This window comes from Poromitra crassiceps, assembly GCF_964638095.1.
Source record: "Poromitra crassiceps genome assembly, chromosome: 5".
NCBI classification, from domain to species: domain Eukaryota; kingdom Metazoa; phylum Chordata; class Actinopteri; order Beryciformes; family Melamphaidae; genus Poromitra; species Poromitra crassiceps.
The window spans coordinates 48,314,413-48,336,028 of record NC_139642.1 but is presented as its reverse complement, the minus strand read 5'-3'; the positions used below and the strand labels follow the sequence as shown (position 1 = coordinate 48,336,028).

The window sequence follows — 21,616 nt, the reverse complement described above, 5'->3', positions numbered from 1 at the left end:
TAAAAATGGCTTTCTGATGGGACGGTTCGCAGGGCCCCTAAAGGCCACAACAGACTCGTCCGTCCGCCTCGAATTGGAGCCGTCTCGCCGTCTGCAGGCGCCAGCGAGCCCTACATGCTGGGACGTCACTACACCCTCCCTCCTCCTGTGGAAGCTCCGTGGGAAAATGGCGGCGATTGAGTGCCAGGCAGTCTGAATGAAATTGAATGTAACGTTCCCAATTCTATGTATTAAATTCTAAAAAACGACCCTCAACATTTGGGAAGGCTAAGCCACACAACTAGTTTGTTATAATCTGACGTCATGCTTCGAAGCCGACTTTACGACGATGAGGCCGGTAAGGACTCAATCACATCAGGTCTCCGCTGACTACCTCGGAGATCTCTGTTACAGGCCCAAGGCAACGGCCAATCACAACTCTTGTGCAGCTGACGTCACGCATGTATCGTCGCCGCTGAGTTACATTTTGGAGCAGCCGACGGCGCCCCCTCCCCGCATGACGGGGAGGGGGCGAGGCTCTGACGCGGGGCGAGGCTCTGACGGACGAGTCTGTTGTGGCCTTTAAGCTCGGTCCCCTTTTGTTTTAAGTTTAGTCCTGGGGACCGCCAGGAGCACCTGGTCGGATTACCTCCTCCGGCTGGAGGAGTCTGGGAGGATGAGGTCTGAGATGTAGGAGGGGGCGTGACCGTGGGGACTCTGTGAGTGAAAATAAGGAATTTGAAATCTATTCTGAAGTGTACAGGGAGCCATTGATTGGTCAAAAATGACGCCCAGGTGTCTGAGGTGGGTGCGCACATTTTCCTTAAAAGATAATTTAGTCATTTAGTCCAAACTTTTGGCACGAGAGAACTCTTTGTGCGTCGGCGGGAGCTAGTGATGTAGTTGTAGCTCCATCTAATTGAATCTACCTGATCTGATGGGAAAAGCTCATTCAGTTTGTCACAGCTGTTTCCAGTGGCGTATGGCACTGTTTCTCAACCACTCGAGCACCATCTATTAGGCCGCGGCACGGAGGACCTCTCGCTCTCACATGAAGATATCAGAATGATAGCCTATCATTGATTTGGGAAAGTGGTCCTCAGAAATGTTTGACAAAAGAAATGGGCCTTGAATTAGAAAAGGTTGAGCTGCTCCCCTGGCGTATACAGTAATCATACAAGCGCTACTGTACGTGACAATCCATTGAGAATATAAGTCCATTGAGAAAACCAATATGATATTTATTGCCTGTAGGCCTTAGGGATAAGTTTACATTTGCATAAAGTAATTAGTTTGTGTACATTCTCAAAGTGTCCAACTGTTTGCTTCCTTTCCGTTCATGCACCGTTAGTTCACGTTCATGCTACTGGCTACTTAGTGCGTCTTCTCCCTGCTCCCCCATCCCTTTGTAATGGTTTCTACTTAGTGCGTCTTCTCCCTGCTCCCCCATCCCTTTGTAATGGTTTCTACTTAGTGTTTCTTCTCCCTGCTCCCCCATCCCTTTGTAATGGTTTCTCCCTGCTCCCCCATCCCTTTGTAATGGTTTCTCCCTGCTCCCCCATCCCTTTGTAATGGTTTCTACTTAGTGGGTCTTCTCCATGCTCCCCCATCCCTTTGTAATGGTTTCTACTTAGTGTTTCTTCTCCATGCTCCCCCATCCCTTTGTAATGGTTTCTACTTAGTGTTTCTTCTCCCTGCTCCCCCATCCCTTTGTAATGGTTTCTACTTAGTGTTTCTTCTCCATGCTCCCCCATCCCTTTGTAATGGTTTCTACTTAGTGGGTCTTCTCCCTGCTCCCCCATCCCTTTGTAATGGTTTCTACTTAGTGGGTCTTCTCCCTGCTCCCCCATCCCTTTGTAATGGTTTCTACTTAGTGGGTCTTCTCCCTGCTCCCCCATCCCTTTGTAATGGTTTCTACTTAGTGGGTCTTCTCCCTGCTCCCCCATCCCTTTGTAATGGTTTCTACTTAGTGGGTCTTCTCCCTGCTCCCCCATCCCTTTGTAATGGTTTCTCCCTGCTCCCCCATCCCTTTGTAATGGTTTATCCCTGCTCCCCCATCACTTTGTAATGGTTTCTACTTAGTGTTTCTTCTCCCTGCTCCCCCATCCCTTTGTAATGGTTTCTACTTAGTGTGTCTTCTCCCTGCTCCCCCATCCCTTTGTAATGGTTTCTCCCTGCTCCCCCATCCCTTTGTAATGGTTTCTCCATGCTCCCCCATCCCTTTGTAATGGTTTCTACTTAGTGTTTCTTCTCCCTGCTCCCCCATCACTTTGTAATGGTTTCTACTTAGTGGGTCTTCTCTCCCTGCTCCCCCATCCCTTTGTAATGGTTTCTACTTAGTGTGTCTTCTCCCTGCTCCCCCATCCCTTTGTAATGGTTTCTACTTAGTGGGTCTTCTCCCTGCTCCCCCATCCCTTTGTAATGGTTTCTACTTAGTGGGTCTTCTCTCCCTGCTCCCCCATCCCTTTGTAATGGTTTCTGACAGGCAAAGGCACGCCTGCGGTACCAAAGTACTTTTTGGCCCAAAGCTGGATATTTTGAGCTCTGTGTGTGTGTGTGTGGGTGTGTGTGTGTGTGTGTGTGTGTGTGTGCGCACGCGTGCACGCAGATGAAGGTGGGCAAGCAGAGCCTTCTATTAAGGAAAACACAAAACCAATTGCTGAGGATTTTACTCTTTTCTTCGACCTTCTGAGTCAAAGGAAATGAAAAGCAGAATTTGGCCTTCCTTGAAGAGCAGTTTGGACAGTGCGACAGAAAGAGAGAGAGAGAGAGTGAGAGAGAGAGAGCGAGAGGGAGAGAGAGAGAGAGAGCGAGAGGGAGAGAGAGAGAGAGTGAGAGAGAGAGGGAGAGAGAGAGAGAGAGGGGCGGTGAAAGAGAGAGAGAGAGAGAGAGAGAGGTCAAAAAGTGAGGGGGACTTGGCGATGGAGAAGACCATATTTAATGCAGTGGTCATGCTGGCCCTCTCTGTATTCTCTCTCCAATCCCTCCAATCTGCCTGCCAGATACAACGGCTGCACTGGCAACTTGCTCTTGTACGCATGTCCGCACACACACGCACACACACACACACACACACACACACACACACACACACGCATGGACTGACTCGCACACACACACACACACACACACACACACACACACACACTCACTCACTCACTCACACACACACACATGCGCACTGCTCAAAATACCAGATTTGGGCTGAAAAAGTAGTTCACCACAGATGTGACTGGCCCAAATAGGAGAAGAGAATGTGACACATAAACAATCAATGTTTGAACAACGGCATATTTTTACCTCCTTCTTTCCTTCCGACCCTTCTCTCTTTCCCCGGTTTTTTCTTACTCCATTCCTTTTCCAGCCACCTGTCTGCTGGTTTCTCCTGTGTCTGCCATGTACAGTACAGTGCTATTTCATTACATAGTGCCTGAAGGAAAAGCCCACCCTCAGTGATGCTCAGTGTCTTCCAGGAGTTATTGTATCATAACATATTGTAAATTGCATTTTTGGTATGTATATATTTTTTGGCACAACATTTGGAATAATGCTGCAATCCCCAGAGAATGTGCTTGACCTTGTTGCATTCAGACAGCAATAACCATACACTTATACAGAGGCAGCAATCTTCAGTTGCTACTCCCAGCCTTAAAGGAACACTCCGCCAATTTTCAACCAGCTTTGTATCATTATAAAATCAGTAATATATCCGAAAACTGTAAACCTGTTCTGCAGGCATTCATTTAGTTTCACAGTTGTTAACTCATTGAGTGCCAGCCACTTTTGGAGAACGGACACTCCCAGTGCCAGAGTTTCAGAGCGTTTTCAGTGATTTCTCGAGGCCCACATAATATTGTGTGATATTACTATGTAAACACCGAACACGCACAAAGAACGATGAGACTCTCTTCTATCATCTGCAAAAAAAAGTTTATTGATACCATTTTCCGTTCTTTAGTTATGAGCCGGAGAAGATAGGTTGTTTTGAGCAAAAAGACACATTTCAATTTAGAATCTGTTTGTTGTTTGCCTGTCTCTGTGCATCGAGCCTGCTGCCTGAGTCTGTGTTTACTGTCAATGGTTGTATGCTGTAGTGCCCTGCGTGCCCCACCCCCCTCCTCCTGCTCCTCCGTGGGAGTGTCTCTGGGGCTCTGCTGCGAGTGCGTTTGCTCTGCGTTTGCTCTGCACTGAAAAGTGCGCTGCACCCCGCTTTTTCACAGCCTGTCGCCGGCTCCCAGCTGAGAATAATGTAACTTTTCAGAAAGACACTGGTGTCGGCATCTAAATCATATGGAGGGGCTATCACAGCGGACACGGAGGGGCTCAATTGTGGCAGCAGATGACTGCTGTTCACAGGCACAGCTAACGTTATGCTTCATGCATATCGATGCGATTTCCGTTTCCCCATTACTTCTTCTCTCTTTTTTCCTCGCCTTTCTCTAATCTGGAGAGCACTGTCGCCACCTAATGGGTCCCTAAAATAGCTTTTACACATTCAACAGCCACCATACTTTCACAGGAGATGGATCTGGCTTTGATCCACGTCCCACCGTCAAAAAACGCAATTGACGAACATACTCGTCCTTGGCACTCTACGTTACTAAACCAATTGACGAACATACTCGTCCTTGGCACTCAATGAGTTAAGAGAGGACCAGTGATGTAATTTGTGCATGAATGACATCACTGGTCCACAACTTAACTCAAATCAACTCTCAATAACTGTCAAACTAAACGAATACCCGCAAAACAGTTTTCAGATATGTGTGAGATTATATGCAAAATAAATCAGCATTGTTTTTCGGTGGAGTGTTTAATCAGCTGCCAGCCGACTACCATAAGAACTGAACTTTGTTTCACCATAAGCGCCATTGTTTTAGAGAAACTAATGATATACTGTTTATTAAGAGGTTGGATTGGTTGAAATGAGGTTAAAGTGGAGCTGAACTCATAAATTACTTTTCTTTTCTTTTAATAATAATAATAATACATCGGATTTATATAGCGCTTTTCCAAATGCTCAAAGACGCTTCACAATACAAAACAATATAATACCATAACTTAAGAAAAGAGAAGAAAATAAATAAAGAAAATAAATAAAAGGTGAGAGAGGGAGGAGTTCATGGGTTGAAAGCAAGGGTGAAAAGGTGGGTTTTGAGGGCGTGTTTAAATGATGACAGAGTGTCTGCTTGACGGATATGGCTGGGGAGGGCGTTCCAGAGGGTGGGGGCAGCTGCAGCGAAGGCCCTGTCGCCCCAGGTCCGGAGCTTCGTTCTGGTGGTTTGGAGAAGGTTAGCATCTGCGGACCTGAGGCGACGGGTAGGCTTATGGAGGTGAAGGAGGTCAGAGAGATAGGAGGGGGCCAGGTTGTTGAGGGCTTTGAAGGTGATGAGTAATAATTTGAATTGAATCCTGTACGTGATGGGGAGCCAGTGGAGATCGTGGAGGATGGGGGTGATGTGGTCGGAGCGGCGGGTGGAGGTGAGCATGCGGGCAGCGGAGTTTTGGACATATTGGAGTTTTTTGAGGGTTTTGGTGGGTGTGCCGTATAGAATGCTGTTGCAGTAGTCCAGTCGGGATGTGATGAAAGCGTGAGTCAGTGTTTCGGCAGCAGAGAAGGATAGTGAGGGGCGTAGACGGGCAATGTTCCTGAGGTGAAAGAAGGCGGATTTGGTGATCTGGTTGACATGCGGGATGAAGGAGAGGGTGGGGTCGAGAATGATTCCAAGGTTGCGGACGTGGGTGGAGGGGGTGACAGTGGAGCCGTCAATGTTGACAGAGAAATCCTGGGTGGAGCGGGTGAGGGAATTTGGGCCAATGATGATGATTTCGGATTTGTCACAGTTGAGTTTCAGAAAGTTGTTTTGCATCCAGATTTTAATGTCAGAGAGGCAGGTGATGAGGGTGGAGTGGGTGGCGGCAGTGATGGTCTTGGTGGAAAGGTAGAGCTGTGTGTCATCTGCGTAACAGTGGAATTGGAGGCCATGTTTACGGAGGATGTGCCCAAGTGGTAGGATGTAGAGGATAAATAGTAGGGGACCAAGTACTGAACCCTGGGGGACACCGTGGGGGACTGGGGCAGTGGGGGATTTGGAGTTATTGGTGAAGATGAATTGGTGTCTGTCGGAGAGGTATGATTTGAACCAGGAGAGGGCAGTGTCGGTGATTCCAATGGTGGACTGGAGGCGAGAGATGAGGATGGAGTGGTTAATGGTGTCGAAGGCGGCGCTGAGGTCAAGGAGGATGAGGATGGAGAGGGAACCAGAGTCAGCGGAAAGTAGTATGTCATTGGTGACCTTTAATAGAGCGGTTTCTGTGCTGTGTTTTGTGCGAAAGCCGGATTGAAAGGGTTCGTACAGGTTATTGGTTTCAAGGTGGGATGACAACTGGGAAGCAACGGCTCGTTCCAAAATTTTTGACAGAAAGGGGAGGTTGGAGATGGGGCGGAAGTTGTTGAGATTGTCAGGGTTTAGTCCAGGTTTTTTAAGCAGTGGTGTAATGGCAGCGAGTTTCAGGGCGGGGGGTACAAGGCCAGTGGACAGAGAGGAGTTTATGACGGTAGTGATCAGAGGAGAGAGTGAGGGGAGGCAAGCCTTGACTAGGGAGGAGGGGATGGGCTCCAGGATGCAGGTTGTTGATTTCATGCCAGTCATGATGGTGGTTAGGTCGGATGCTGTGATTTCAGAGAAGGATGAGAGCGGGGGGTTTGGAGGCGGGGGGAGGTCGGGTTCCGGATCAGAGACAATGGAGGTGGAGGATTTGGCCAGTTGATTGTGAATGGTGTCGATTTTGGTTTGAAAGTGCGAGAGAAATGAGTTGCATTGACTGACGGTAAATGAGTTGGAGATGGTGTCCATGGGTTTGAGGAGTTTGCTTATGGTGGAAAAAAGTGTCCTTGGGTTTTAGCTCAAATACCTGGGTATGCAGTGCACCTATTTAATAATGTATGCAAACAAAATCACAAAAGTCTAATTTCTTCAGTTTTTCACACTTTTTCCACATCAAAAGTTAATTTTTCAAGATTTCATTGATAACAGTAATGTACAGTTTGCTGACGTCACCCAGTACTATCAAATTTCTACCCCATTTCAACCAATCATATCACGACATGCAGCTGTCAATCAAATCTTCATTTCAGGATAATTTTCTCTTCCAAATGAAGTAGAAAATGGTGCCTAGTGCCTGTCATCTGGCAGAATTCCTATCCCATAAACTAACTACTAACTTGGCCAATTGTTAGAAACATGAACAGAAAACAAAAACTATAATCTCTAAGAATGCAAAGAAATGTAACTGGCTCGTTAAAACGCGCATTCCAGGGATATCGTAATTACAGAAATAGCGTAAAAGGCACGCGCTTGAGAGCGTTGGAGAGCGTGTTTGTCAGGGGTCTGCCCTCGGAGATTCCAGGCGGGCGGGCAGCACCCATTCATCGGATTGTCCGCACGAAGCAGCTGGCTGACTGGTACTCCGCGGATCCCACTCGCGTAGCACGACAACACGCTGAATCCCACTCGATTTGGGGGTGGAACACGCCATGATTGAACAATGCCAAAGCCAGTCGACAGAATTGTCAGATCAAATCATCGACATGATACTATGACCCGCCTCTCAATTTGTCATCTCAGACAAATTATGTTTTCAGTCTGAAACGGACTGCGACGCACGTGACGATACGGGTTCAGTTCGACTTTAAGTTAAATTTAAGTTAAGATTCTGTTTTATTTTAGTTTAATCTGCCAAGGATGTCAATTGAAGATTGCTGCATCTGTAGCGTAGAAATAAGCTCGTGTAATAACAGAAAGAAAGCAAGTGTTCTAGGAGAAAAAAAATCAAACCTCACTTGAATCATAATGGGCCTCATGTGTGACTGCATGGCATCTGGTCTATTGACGTTGCTGTCAGTGGAGAAATTGATAACTTTGCCTCCTCTATCACGGATATCTCCCTGATTGTTGAACGTCGGTGCAAAACGCTGAGTCTATAAGAAGCCCTTGTGATTTGATTGTGACGGGCTGATTTAATTTTCAATCCGTCATATTTACCGGTGACGTTTACAGTGACATTTGAAACATTTTCCAGCTATTAAAGACGCAGCGTCGTCGTCTATGTTTGGCCCTGTTTCCTGTGGTCGTAGGAACAATACATCACTACATGACAAAATGAGCCCAGAAATGCAAAGCACAGGGCCAATAGCACTGTTTTATTTACAGCGTTTAAAAGGGTTTTAGATATGGATCTTTCCTTTAATGGAACTTACACTGGTCTCAGCCAGCATATGTGGGAGGGAGACACCAGGGCTCAAATCAAAATTACTCATCAAGTTTTATCTGCATTACCAGCTCGTATATGCCATATAGATCACATGTTTATGATAGCATATTCAACAACAAACACATATGTTAAGAGTGTGGGGGACCGAGGGATGATGTAACTGTATGTAGGAAGTAGATACAAGGCCACTTAGTGTAAGCGTAGTAGCTGTAGGAGTTTCGAGGTGCAGTCTGTATTTTCCCATGTCCAGATATGAGTGTTACGGGTCAGAGTGTTTGGTTGAGTGGATCTAACAGCACGAGGGAAAGTGTAACGAAAGATTGAGGTGGAAAAACATGCCACATCCTCTCTCTCTCTGTGATAGAGTGACCTCATCTAGTCCTTATCTCTCTCTCTCTCTCTCTCTCTCTCTCTCTCTCTCTCTCTCTCTTCTCACCTGGCCTCATGCCCAGAACAGTGCTGTAACCATCTAGCCAGCTGATTGCCAGGTCACTCTCTCTTTTGGAGATGGCTTGGAAGTAGCTACAAGTCCAACATGCAAACAAGGAGGCACGCGCGCACACACACACACACACACACACACACACACACACACACACACACACACACACACACACACACACACACACACACACACACACACACACACACACACACACACACACACACACACACACACAATTCTCTCTTCTGGCATTCTGGCTCTCTCTCTCTTCATCTGTTTCTCCCTTGTCTTCACTTATTTATTTAGTGAATGCAAAGTCCTCAGACCAAGTATGGAGGGTGACTAGTTTGATCTTCTGTATGGAGGGTGACTAGTTTGATCTGCTGTATGGAGGGTGACTAGTTTGATCTGCTGTATGGAGGGTGACTAGTTTGATCTGCTGTATGGAGGGTGACTAGTTTGATCTTCTGTATGGAGGGTGACTAGTTTGATCTTCTGTATAGAGGGTGACTAGTTTGATCTTCTGTATGGAGGGTGACTAGTTTGATCTTCTGTATGGAGGGTGACTAGTCCTCCTTTTAGTCTTTGGAGAGGGCAAGCTTCAATGATGTGTTCCATTGTTTTCTCCTCTCCACCAGTCTCTGTTGAGGGTTGACCACTGTCTCCTGGAGAGGTTGGTGCAGGGACTGGTTGAGTGGGATCTGACACCAGATGTTTGTTTGGGGCATCCTTGGACTCCCATTCCTTTCCCCAAGCAGCTTGGGTGGTAAAGTCGGCTGGTGGAGTTTTCTTCCAAATTGGACGTCAGGATGGGAGACTAGCAGTAGGTGGATTGAAGATGTCTTAGTGCATTGGTAGATGGGGAGATCTTTGACCTTTAGAGCATCCTTTGAGTAAGTGTGTCTGGTCAGATATGTAGGGGGGTTATGTTGGGTAGGACAGGGAGCCAGGGCAGTGGTGCAGAGCAAATAGTCCCGGTTATGATTTGCATGGTTGTGTTAAGCTGGGTGTCCACATGGTGTGTATGAGATGACCTGGACCAGACAGGAGCACAGTATTCTGCTGCAGAGTAAGCAAGGGCCAGCTGTGCTGAGGACGGTACGCAGTGTAACAAGACATGTTTGGTACCAATGGGTGCCTTAAAGCTCATGGCACACCAATCAAACAACTGTTGGAGAATGTTTGATTGGTGTGCCATGGGTTTCAGGTGTTCTCATTTCACGGGATACCAGTATCTTCACTCTAGCTTTAAAAATGAGGCCCGCTACAGACTCTGAAAGACAGTAATGTTGGCCACGGATGCCGGCATCCTCAAGGAGTAGAATAACTTTTTCTTTCATGCACACATCCCACTCAAAACGGCCTTGTGACCCTACCTGCAAAATCCAATGAAAAGCCATATCACTAACAGTAAAGCTGAGGCAGTCAGGCAGAGATGATTTGTTTAGAAAGGAGACAGTGCCTGGAGGGTCAAAGTGCTGCCATCCTACAAGCCTATGAAACACCAGGGGGCCCTGAGAGAGCAGACCATCTCATCCAATCACCAGGGGACCCTGAGAGAGCAGACCATCTCATCCAATCACCAGGGGGCCCTGAGAGAGCAGACCATCTCATCCAATCACCAGGGGGCCCTGAGAGAGCAGACCATCTCATCCAATCGCTAGCACACCTCGGCGAAAAAAATGGGAGGAGACTGTGGCGGAGGTGAATGTCACGCACTCCAGCAGGAAAACATGCTGTGTTATGGAGGTGGAGACTGTTTTTTAGGCGCTTTGACCCTCCAGGCACTGTCTCCTTTTTAAACAGATCATCTCTGCCTGACTGCCTCAGCTTTACTGTTAGTGATATGGCTTTTGATTTGATTTTCCACTTGAGGGCCTGGCAGCCTCTGTGAGGGTGTGCCAGAGAATGAATGCATGTATGAATGAAGCTGTGAGGGAACGTGTATAACCTCGCTGTTGTTTGACTGTGTGTGTGTGTATGTTTGTGTGCGTGTGTGTGTGTGTGTGTGTGTGTGTGTGTGTGTTCAGCTCTGCTCCACTGACACTCTTCCCTCCTGCTCCACAGAGAGAAGTGCCTTCTTTCGCTGACCCCCGTGGCAGTTTGGCTCTGCCGAAGCCGCCTCTGCCTCTGTGCCTGTCCATGTCTGCTGGAGGTGCCAGTCACACCGGGAGCCCCAGGACTGCCAGGACTGCCAATCCTGTCCGCTGAGCCCTGAACGCCTCCCTCCCTCCCTCCCTCCCTCCCCCCTCCCCTCGCCCTGTCTGCCAGCCGACACAGAGCCTGATCCTGAGGACAGACAGCTTTTATTGCCTTCGTCCCCTCTTCCTCTTCCTCCCTTCATTCCCCCTTTCCACCCGCCCCGCATCCCTTCATCATGGGCCAACCCGATTGATAATGTGTTTTGCCATTCGTCTCGTCTGACAGTTCAGGTGAGGAGAGAGGAGATAGAGTGAGTGTGTCTGCATATGAGAGAGAGAGAGAGGGAGAGAGAGAGAGAGAGAGATTATAAAGCAGGCCCGGCCCTGGGTGACAGGCTGTAAGGATTCTCATCAGAGCCACAAACAGACTCTCCTGATGGGCTGCAGGTGGTAGACGACGCCCAGGCCTCAGTAGGCGACGCCCAGGCCTCAGTAGGCGACGCCCAGGCCTCAGTAGGCGACGCCCAGGCCTCACCGGGTTCCAACTCAGCGAACGAGCTCGGAGACAAAACATCTCGAGGCTGGCTCTCTCTCCCATGTCATTTCCCTCGCCATTCTCCTTCTCCCCAGTGCCATTAGAAACACACAGAGCCACAGGCGTATTTGTATTTGCTGGATATCTATTACTCCCAAGCGAGCGCTCCTGCCTGCTTCAAAATGGCGGTGAGTGTGACACCAATGCGGGACACAAAGTGGCTGACGCTGGAGGTCTGCCGGGAATTCCAGAGAGGAACGTGCTCGCGGCCGGACAGCGAGTGCAAGTTCGCCCATCCTGCCAAGAGCTGTCAGGTGGAGAACGGAAGGGTCATCGCTTGTTTCGACTCGCTCAAGGTGAGGAGGAAATATTTTTTTACGACTGTGATCGCCGCCATTTGTTGTCGCTTTGTGGCGTTGAGCTGTTGAGGAGCACTTTCTGATTTCAGCTGGGACTTGGGAACGCCGGGGACGCGGTGAACTATGAGAAAAGCTGTAGCCGATGGTTCACACTTTGACGCCGAAGGGATGAGGGAAAGGGAAAGACTGCGGGTTCCTGGGGAAGATTAGGCCTTCCTCTTGGAGAGCGGCCCAGACGCTAGAGGCCCCTAGTAAGTTGTAAAGCTCTGGATCGAAATGTCAGGAAACAGCGGTGACTTTCCTGGAGAGCGAGAGAGGTGCTGCTCCTTAAGAGTAGCCACAGGGTGAAACCTCGAACCTCGGCAAGCAGATACATACACATCTATATGTGTGTGTGTGTGTGTGTGTGTGTGTGTGTGTGCTCGTGCGTGTGTGCGTGCGTGCGTGTGCGTGTGTGGTGAGCCTTGGTAAGAAGAGAGGAGGCATTAATTGCATTAACAGCTGTGAATCAGACTCAAAGTTTCCCTCGCTGGTACATGACTTTAGAGCAGTGGTTCTCCCTGCAGTGGTTCTCCCTCACTGGTACATGACTTTAGAGCAGTGGTTCTCCCTCACTGGTACATGACTTTAGAGCAGTGGTTCTCCCTCACTGGTACATGACTTTAGAGCAGTGGTTCTCCCTCACTGGTACATGACTTTAGAGCAGTGGTTCTCCCTCACTGGTACATGACTTTAGAGCAGTGGTTCTCCATCGCTGGTACATGACTTTAGAGCAGTGGTTCTCCCTCACTGATACATGACTTTAGAGCAGTGGTTCTCCCTCACTGGTACATGACTTTAGAGCAGTGGTTCTCCCTCACTGGTACATGACTTTAGAGCAGTGGTTCTCCCTCACTGGTACATGACTTTAGAGCAGTGGTTCTCCATCGCTGGTACATGACTTTAGAGCAGTGGTTCTCCCTCACTGATACATGACTTTAGAGCAGTGGTTCTCCCTCACTGGTACATGACTTTAGAGCAGTGGTTCTCCCTCACTGGTACATGACTTTAGAGCAGTGGTTCTCCCTCGCTGGTACATGACTTTAGAGCAGTGGTTCTCCCTCACTGGTACATGACTTTAGAGCAGTGGTTCTCCCTCACTGGTACATGACTTTAGAGCAGTGGTTCTCCATCGCTGGTACATGACTTTAGAGCAGTGGTTCTCCCTCACTGGTACATGACTTTAGAGCAGTGGTTCTCCCTCACTGGTACATGACTTTAGAGCAGTGGTTCTCCCTCACTGGTACATGACTTTAGAGCAGTGGTTCTCTGCTGGTACATGACTTTAGAGCAGTGGTTCTCCCTCGCTGGTACATGACTTTAGAGCAGTGGTTCTCTGCTGGTACATGACTTTAGAGCAGTGGTTCTCCCTCACTGGTACATGACTTTAGAGCAGTGGTTCTCCCTCACTGGTACATGACTTTAGAGCAGTGGTTCTCCCTCACTGGTACATGACTTTAGAGCAGTGGTTCTCCCTCGCTGGTACATGACTTTAGAGCAGTGGTTCTCCCTCGCTGGTACATGACTTTAGAGCAGTGGTTCTCCCTCGCTGGTACATGACTTTAGAGCAGTGGTTCTCCCTCGCTGGTACATGACTTTAGAGCAGTGGTTCTCCCTCGCTGGTACATGACTTTAGAGCAGTGGGGGTCGGGACCCCCCGGGCGAATCGCTGGACACCGATGGCTGGGTTGCGAGATGATTTCTAGAATGTGTGAAATATGATGTAAAAACGATTAATAATAACCATAATTGTTAGGTTTTGTTTGTTTAGTTTACTCTATTTAGTGCATGTGCGCACAAATGTTTGTATGCTTCAACCACCTCCCATGGTAGTGCGGATTCGCGAGCCTCTGACACGGTTATTTTGGGGGTCGGGGGCTGAAAAGTGTGGGAACCCTTTGCTTTAGAGCAGTGGTTCCCAACCTACGGTACGCGTACCGTAGGTGGTACTTGCGACCCCTGCTGGTGGTACTTGGAAGGCTCTGTGAAAATTCAAAAAAAAAAAAAAAAAAAAAAAAACTTTTTTTTTTTTTTTTTTTTAGTTTTTGTGCAAAATCCATGGTGGTCATTAGTAGTAGTTTTCAAACATGTGAAAGTGAAATAATAATAATTATTATTAATATTATTGGCAGTGTTTCTCAAGGTAGGTGGTACTTGCGCCCCCCCTGCTGGTGGTACTTGATCCCTGGAATCCCAATGTTTAAATTATGAAGTGGATCAAAACGGGAGGGAATCGTAAAAGAGCTGTAGTAGAGGAGAGCAGCAACGATGAAGCACAAGGAGGTGAAGCAGTCAACCCAGCACAAGTGCAGCTGCTGCAGGTTGCACATAGGCTGCAGGTTGGAATAAATTTGCCTCCTGCGTGAACTGTGCATAGCTGAATACAGGCCCGTAGCTACCATTGAGGACACCAAGGTCATGACCTCGGTCCCCAGATCTATTAATCTGTCATTGATGTTTTAATGCGACAGTTGATCGGAAATGCAACAATTTGCTTCCTCTCTGTGTGCTATAGAAGAGAGATAACTCACAACATTCAGATTTTGCATTGAGGCTAGATTGGGGCTAGACTTTGGGGACAGTTCTATTGAAGTGAATGGGTAAGTAACTCCCCTGTAAGTGATGTTTGTGTAGATGGGCCATTGTATTTAATTGAGCAGTATTCTGCCATGTGACCTGTATGCAGAATATAAATTATATCATATGGGGAGACATTTATTTTTTGTATCATTTTAAAGCAACAGCACAGTAAAGAGGATATTAATCTAACATGATGTATGTAGTTCTTTATAGATCTAGCCTCTTCATTTTGCTCTCAAAGTGCACCAGATTGAAGCATTTTACTTTAAAATGGACAAAATTTTCTATCCGGGGGTGCACAGCCCCCCCTGGTCCCCCCACGCCGCGCTAAAATGACCTTGGTATTTCTCAAACCCTGGCTACGGGCCTGGCTGAATAGACTGTATTTTAACGTCGGTCATATGGTGGTACTTGGAGAGCCAACTACTTTCTCAGGTGGTACTTGGTGTAAAAAGGTTGGGAACCACTGCTTTAGAGGACTGTCGTCTGGCACGTCGCAAGACAGCGTCACATCAACAGGTTGAGTGGAAATATAGGAGCAGGGTAGCACACTGTGTATTTCATGTGTGTGTGTGTGTGTGTGTGTGTGTGTGTGTGTGTGTGTGTGTGTGTGTGTGTGTGTGTGTGTGTGTGTCTGTGTGTCTGTGTGTCTGTGTGTGTGTTATTTTGAGGCTATGCAACACAGTGGGGTGTTCTCACAAGGCTCTGTAATTTACTGTCTATTTCTGCCCTGGCACTTAGACAACACACTCACTCCCCCCCCCCCCCCCCCCCCCCCCCCACACACACACACACACACACACCATGCAGCGTCTCTCTCCCAGAGATGGCGGAAAGAGAGAAGCAAATAGGAGAGAATAGAAAGAGAGAGAGAAATGGAGTGGAGGAGTAGGTTGGGAAGAAGTGGTAAGGAAAGTAAAAATAAATCAATGGTTTCATTGCAAAATGCTCTCCATTTTGGGAAGAAAAGGCTGCCTGATGTTTATTGCCCAATATTTCGAAAGCACGACTGAATATACTCGCATCTGTACAACGTGTCAATATTTCGCAAGCAAAGTGCTTTCGAGTTTAATTTAGGTAATAACTCCTTCACAGTGAGTTGGATGTCGTTCTTCTTGTCAGGGTAGCTGTCATTTTGTGGTGAAGGATCTCGAAACGCCCCGAATAAAGCTCAGTCAAAAAAAAGTGGAGAAGACGAGATAATCGTAATAACGAGACATTGAATCATAAAGATGGCGACACACGCGCAGTAAAAGAGTTGTGAACAGCCCCACACACACACACACACGCACGCACACACACACACACACACACACACACACACACACACACACACACACCACACACACACACACACACACACACACAACACACCAAGACATCTGGTCTCTCTGTTATTTTCCCAACAGCACTGAGATGGTGTGTGAAGGGTCAGCCGTGGCAGCGTGTGCCGTGGCAGAGAGCCAAGCCAGACCTCAAAGGAACCGCAACGCGTTACACGCACACGCACAGCACATAGTCCATAAACACAAGTGCACACATACATAATGCATGTCTATGTGCCCAACGACACCGATAACCATTCCAGACCACTGAGCCGAGCATCCAGTCACACGGCTTTGTCCTGTTCTCTCCATGATCGAAGATGCTGGAACTGTGCCAGATAGAACAATAATCGGTTCCGTTTATCTGGGCTCAGGTGCAGGCCCGCTGCTGTAGAGCAGGTAGCGAGACGACTCAATGGGGTTTGGTCTACCGTGTTGTTGCACATGTCCTGTAATTTGTCTCCTATCTGATTGGCGAGGTTACTCGGGGTAACTGAAGCCCAGGGCTGGAAATCAGTCACACAGGTCCAAAGCCAAAGCTCGCGCTGTGTCATTACAGTTACGGGCTGCTTGGTTGGAGCGAGGGGATGGCTTGGTTTGGTGTCGGTAGCCACGGGTAGCAAATGGGCCATGGCATGGATCATGGAAACAGACAGGCAGAACTGAGCCAGACGGGCCAAGAGCAAGTGCAAGCAGGGAATGTGCGAGGAAGCATAGCGCCACCCGCGCTCGCTCACCCCCCCCCCCCCCCCCCCCTCCTTCCCCTCCGCGTCGCTCTCGATGCCAGGGCATTCCACAGTCTGCCTCCCTTCCCTGCCTCCGTGACACAATGATAGATCTGCTATGTGCAGATGAATTCATAGCGCAGAGCCAGGGATGAGGAGCGAGCACAGAGCCAGGGATGAGGAGCGAGCACAGAGCCAGGGATGAGGAGCGAGCACAGAGCCAGGGATGAGGAGCGAGCACAGAGCCAGGGATGGGGAGCGAGGGGGCACGGGGAGAGGGAAGGGCAGCCAGGGTGATGTGGAGACAACTGGGGAGTGAAGGGATGGAAGGAGGGGGGACACGTGGCTTATTGGCACTCAAGGAGAATTTGTCACACCACCGGCCTTTTGACATGCAGGCTGGTGCAATTTCGGCTCGGGTCCAATTTCAGCTCGGGGCATTCACGGGCACGCATTGTGATTGGCTGTACGTAGATTAGCTAACAAGCTAACGCTAAGCCACTGATGTTATCGGACATGATAGACATAAAAACTATGAATCAGGGTTAGGGGTTAGGGGTTAGGGTTAGACCCTGCTGTGGACCCCGAGCTGAGCACATCGGGTGGGGCGAGCCGAATCTGTAGCCCGAGTCAAATCCGTACCTACACCGGCAGAGGAAGGGGAGGGGCCTTTTAAAATCCGGGCCGGCAGAGGAAGGTGACGCCCATATTGCGAGAGAAAAAAAAAGGCACATTGGTTATTCTCTGGCCTTTTCTCTTGATCGTGTTGAAATAGGCCAATCTCAAATCTAATAAACACGTTGTTTATCTTTCATCCACATTCTCCTCTGCTTGTAGGTTTGCCTGTCTGTCTGGCTGTCTGTCTGTCTGTCTGTCTGTCTGTCTGTCTGTCTGTCTGTCTGTCTTTTTCCTCTATCTTACACCTTATTCGGGTTCTCAGTGTGTTATCTTGAGAAATGTGTTTGCTCGCAGTGAATATAGTGGAAAGTTCCAACAGAGCAACAGAGCATGGCGCGATAGAGGCAAACAGGAAATGAGTCAGAGACAGAGGCTCTCCGGGATTGGCCCTTACAGAGAGACTGACCCTCTGAGCTTGAAACCGTCCCAGCACCAAACACAGCAGGCTCAAAATGAGGGAGGAAACATTTTGGATTACAGATAGGCATTTTCACAGCACTACTTTTTTTTAAATAACTGGCACGGTGGTCATTCACTCAACGTTGCCGTCAGCTCTAGAGTGTTGAATTAGAATTAAGAATCAGCGTTTGGTTGATAGTATAGCTGAATGGGATGAGTTCTCATGGAAGTGCATGTTCCTATTGCAACAACAGCTTCATTGTGTTTCGGCGCATGAAAGTCGTCGTGTGCTTGTACTCCTGTTGTGTATATTTTCACCATGGTAATATCATAGCACTGGCATATTATAATATTACCAGAAGTTCAAAACCACACAGTTTGACTCCTGCTACAGAAGTTCAACAGCTTGTTGCCATTAGCAGCTGGAGTGGAAGCCGGTTTCATCTGAAGTGAATGAGAAGTAAATCTGGGGGTATTTAGGTTGACGAAACACAATAAACTCGCCAATATGCTGTGATGGGAAACAGGTGAGAATGTGCCAAACAGCCACAGGGGCTCCAATACAGTACAAACAGTAGACGAGATGGCCTGGCTACTGATGATGCACATACACACACATGGGCATTCTGCTCTTTTCTGACACTGGATTGACAACAAGATAGCTGTTGTAAAATGTGGCAATTGAATTTACCGTACCCGCTTTGACCTCAACATTGAAGGCCATTTTGGATCTGATGGGCAATCTGGGAATTGTTAACTAATGACTAAACAACACAATTAATGAGGAAATGTTTTTCCTTTATATCCAGGTGGCAAGCTCGGGCTTGGACAGATGAAGCTCAAGTGATAAAAGTTGTAGTTACTCGAATGGCCACTTGAGGCTGGCTCCAAAAGGGAGTCGTTGCGCGTTCTCCCCCATGTTAACATGCTTGACTTTACAACAGGATTAAACATATTTACAGCCTGGTTCAAAAGACGGTTTTGGTCTATATGGCTAATTTCACCTTTCATGACAACTCTACCGGGCGTGAATTTTTATATAACTCACCCGTTTAGAGTAAAATTGATGATAGAAAATACTTTTGGGTGTGATTGACAAGTCGCCTGTCCAGTGACCTCACAGCTTGCCAATCATGGACCAATACCAAGCGGAGCTGGCGCTCTGTGGGAAACCCCTCGTCTCGCGGAATCTCGAGCGAGAAAATGTGAAAATATACAGATAAAAAATGTCCATTGTAATAGGTGAGCACATCAATACACTACTACCGGTATGTGTCGTATACTTATTTATATAGAAAATGAATTTTTGCAGGAGTTTTCTGGTTTAAAAACGTTTGGCCCCTGCTTTATATCAAATACCACAACTATTATTTTTAATACTGATAATTTAACACGGTGCCCCAGCTTCCCCTCCGCCTAGAAAAAGTTGATAGGATAAATCAAGTAAATGTGTTGCCTAGGAAACATCTTGCGGAAATGTTGCTGTGGATCTCGTCATGTTTCAGGGCAGACATTTATAACAAGCTGCTGATTTACTTCTCCTGTTAGGCGATCTATCTGTGGAATTCATAGCTCCGAAAATGATAAGTTAGCAAGGAAAGTTTCTGAAATTCAACAGATTATTATACATCGTTTTTATTAGACATAACAGGGGCGCAGGAAGAGAAAGTGTGTTTTAGCTGCAGGTAATGTTATTTAAGATAGCATTTTTCCTGTCTGCAAGGCTTTATTTCCTTCTCATTTTGTATAAATTTTAGCCCAAAATAGAGGTTGTTGTTGATGTTGTCAGTCTTTTCATGCAGTCTAACAAATCAACGGATGAGGACTAACCAATGATTTTCTTATTTCAAGTGAAATAATATCATCTGAAAACCTTCAAAGTGGCCATGGATATACATTTGTATTGATTATGTTATTGTCTTGAGAGAAATACAGTCTCACACTATAAATAAATAAATAAATAATAATATTTAGTTGGCATCTTCCCCTTTTTGCCTCTCTTAATGAAGCTGGGAGATTTGAAAGAAAGAGAGAATTACAAATAAGGAGATGTCATGTGACAGGAACTTGGTTTGACTGTTGGGTTCTCCCCAAGAAAGGAAAGGAACGCTAATTGGTTCATATTCAACTTCCACCTCGTCTTAACGAGCCCGCTGTCCCAAAAAATGAGCACATTTTCCTAAGATGCAAATACGTGCACAAAGTCAGAGAAAAACATGTTCCCACTATGAAAGGAATACGAGGGATCAGCCGAGCAGCATTCTGGTAAACAAACCGCGTCACTGGGTGGCAACGGCAATGGAACCCTATGGAGTCTGAGTTTGAGCGTCTGACTCTAGAATTTTAAAACTGCAACAGTTCACACAACTTTAACACGACACGCATATATTATACAGCAAACTCTTGAGCTAATTCTGCTCTCACTCAGAATGTCAAAATATAAGCGATGTGATGTATAGTTTTTGAGATATTAACGTTTGTTTGGAACAACTCATACTAGTTAACTGCCGCGGGGTTATGCATTTTTGGGTGTCAGTGATGTCACGCTGATTCGTCCTATATGAGATGAGACACAGAACCAGTGTAACATGGCAGCAGTGTGGTGCAAAGTCAGGGTGTCAGGGTGGTGAATGGCTGTAAACATTTCCCTATAGACCCCCATGATCCAGGTCATCCCAAGTTTCAAACTGATGTTTACATGTTTTATTTACATATAGATTGATTGCCATGACCAAAACATTCCCCTAACCTTAACACGTTGTTTTAGTTGCCTAAGGCTGGTTTCACACCGGCGACCCAAGCCTTGCCTATGCCTTGCCTTTACCCATGCTTTTAAATAGGCGTCCGTTTTAGTCAATGAGGCTGTGTACACCGGACGCCTGAGCGTGAACCCTGCGTGTACCCACGCCTTGCCTGTGCCTTGCCGATTTTATCGAATAGGCGAGAGTTCTATTTTCACGCCGACAAGGCGCGTGCAGGCAGGCTTTTCTGTCAAGCCATGAAAGAAAAACGCGACAATATCCGTGGGAACTGCCAAAGTCAACTGAATTTCAAAATAAAATGGAGTTTCTACAACAGTATTGAGCAGAGAGAGAGAGCGAGAGAAAGATTGACGGGTGGCTATCACGTGGGGCTTTCTCCCTGTCGGCAAACAAATCTTCATGAGGGAGAATAGCGACCGAAGAAGCAAGATGGACAATGTTGTTGTGCCAGCACATATTCTTGCAAGATCACCTCTCTAAAATGTCCGACTATAGTCAGACCTGGTTATACATATCCAGCATCAATAGAACATTAAATATATCAGATTTATTTTACCTAGAGGCTACCCATGACAATTCTGGACAACACGTGAAAAAATACAGTCGGGAGAGAGGAGAGGCGCTTGTGACTCGGCTCCAGGTTCGGCGTGCAAAAGGCGTGCGGTGTGATCGCAAAAGCGTGTAACAGGTTCACGCCCAGCTCGGCGTAGGCGTGGGTTGAGGCAAGGCAAGGCGTGGGTCGTCGGTGTGAAACCAGCCTAAAGCCAGGGATCAAGTTATGGGCCAGTGGGTTCTGTGCTCGCATAAGGAAGTGTCTGAGTCCCCATGGAAGCAGTCAAATCATACATCTGTGGGGGTCGACACTGTACATATAGGCTACCAACAACCATTATTTTAATCACACATTTTTCAATGTAGTGAGTAGCCTATAGCCTATAGGTTAATGAGATAAATAAGCCAAAAGAAACCTGTTTTCCAAAAGAACTAAGCACCATATTGTCTCTTGGTCACACTCTGTAACCAGGAAGTAGCGGTGGACTGAGCTGTCGACACGCTGGACTGAGGCAAAACATTTTGTGCTGTGGACCAATGTTGCTATTTCACAAATATCTGTGAGATTGTGTTGTGCACAAGCACGTGTGCGTGCACACACACCGGCATGCACGCACGGCACGCACAGTCGCGCACACACACACACACACACACACACACACACACACACACACACACACACACACACACACACACACACACACACACACACACACACCCCACACACACACACACACCTCTCCCTCTATTTTCTACTGGGCTCTCATCTCAATGCATATTGCCTTCCCTATTCTCTTGTTATCTCTTCACTTTCCTTGCTCTA

At 47.3% G+C, this 21,616-nt stretch overlaps 1 protein-coding gene across 3 annotated transcripts in view; it reads left to right on the top strand.

Moving 5' to 3' along the window:
- Window positions 1-11,393: 11,393 nt before the first annotated feature.
- LOC310777225 (muscleblind-like protein 1) overlaps window positions 11,394-21,616 on the top strand; it is a 63,694-nt gene continuing 53,471 nt past the window's right edge. For all 3 annotated transcript variants that reach the window (XM_083637514.1, XM_083637512.1, XM_083637513.1), the window contains exon 1: window positions 11,394-11,730. In XM_083637514.1, coding sequence (XP_083493640.1) covers window positions 11,557-11,730 — 174 coding nt within the window. In that variant the 5' untranslated portion in view covers window positions 11,394-11,556. The remainder of the gene's footprint in view (window positions 11,731-21,616) is intronic.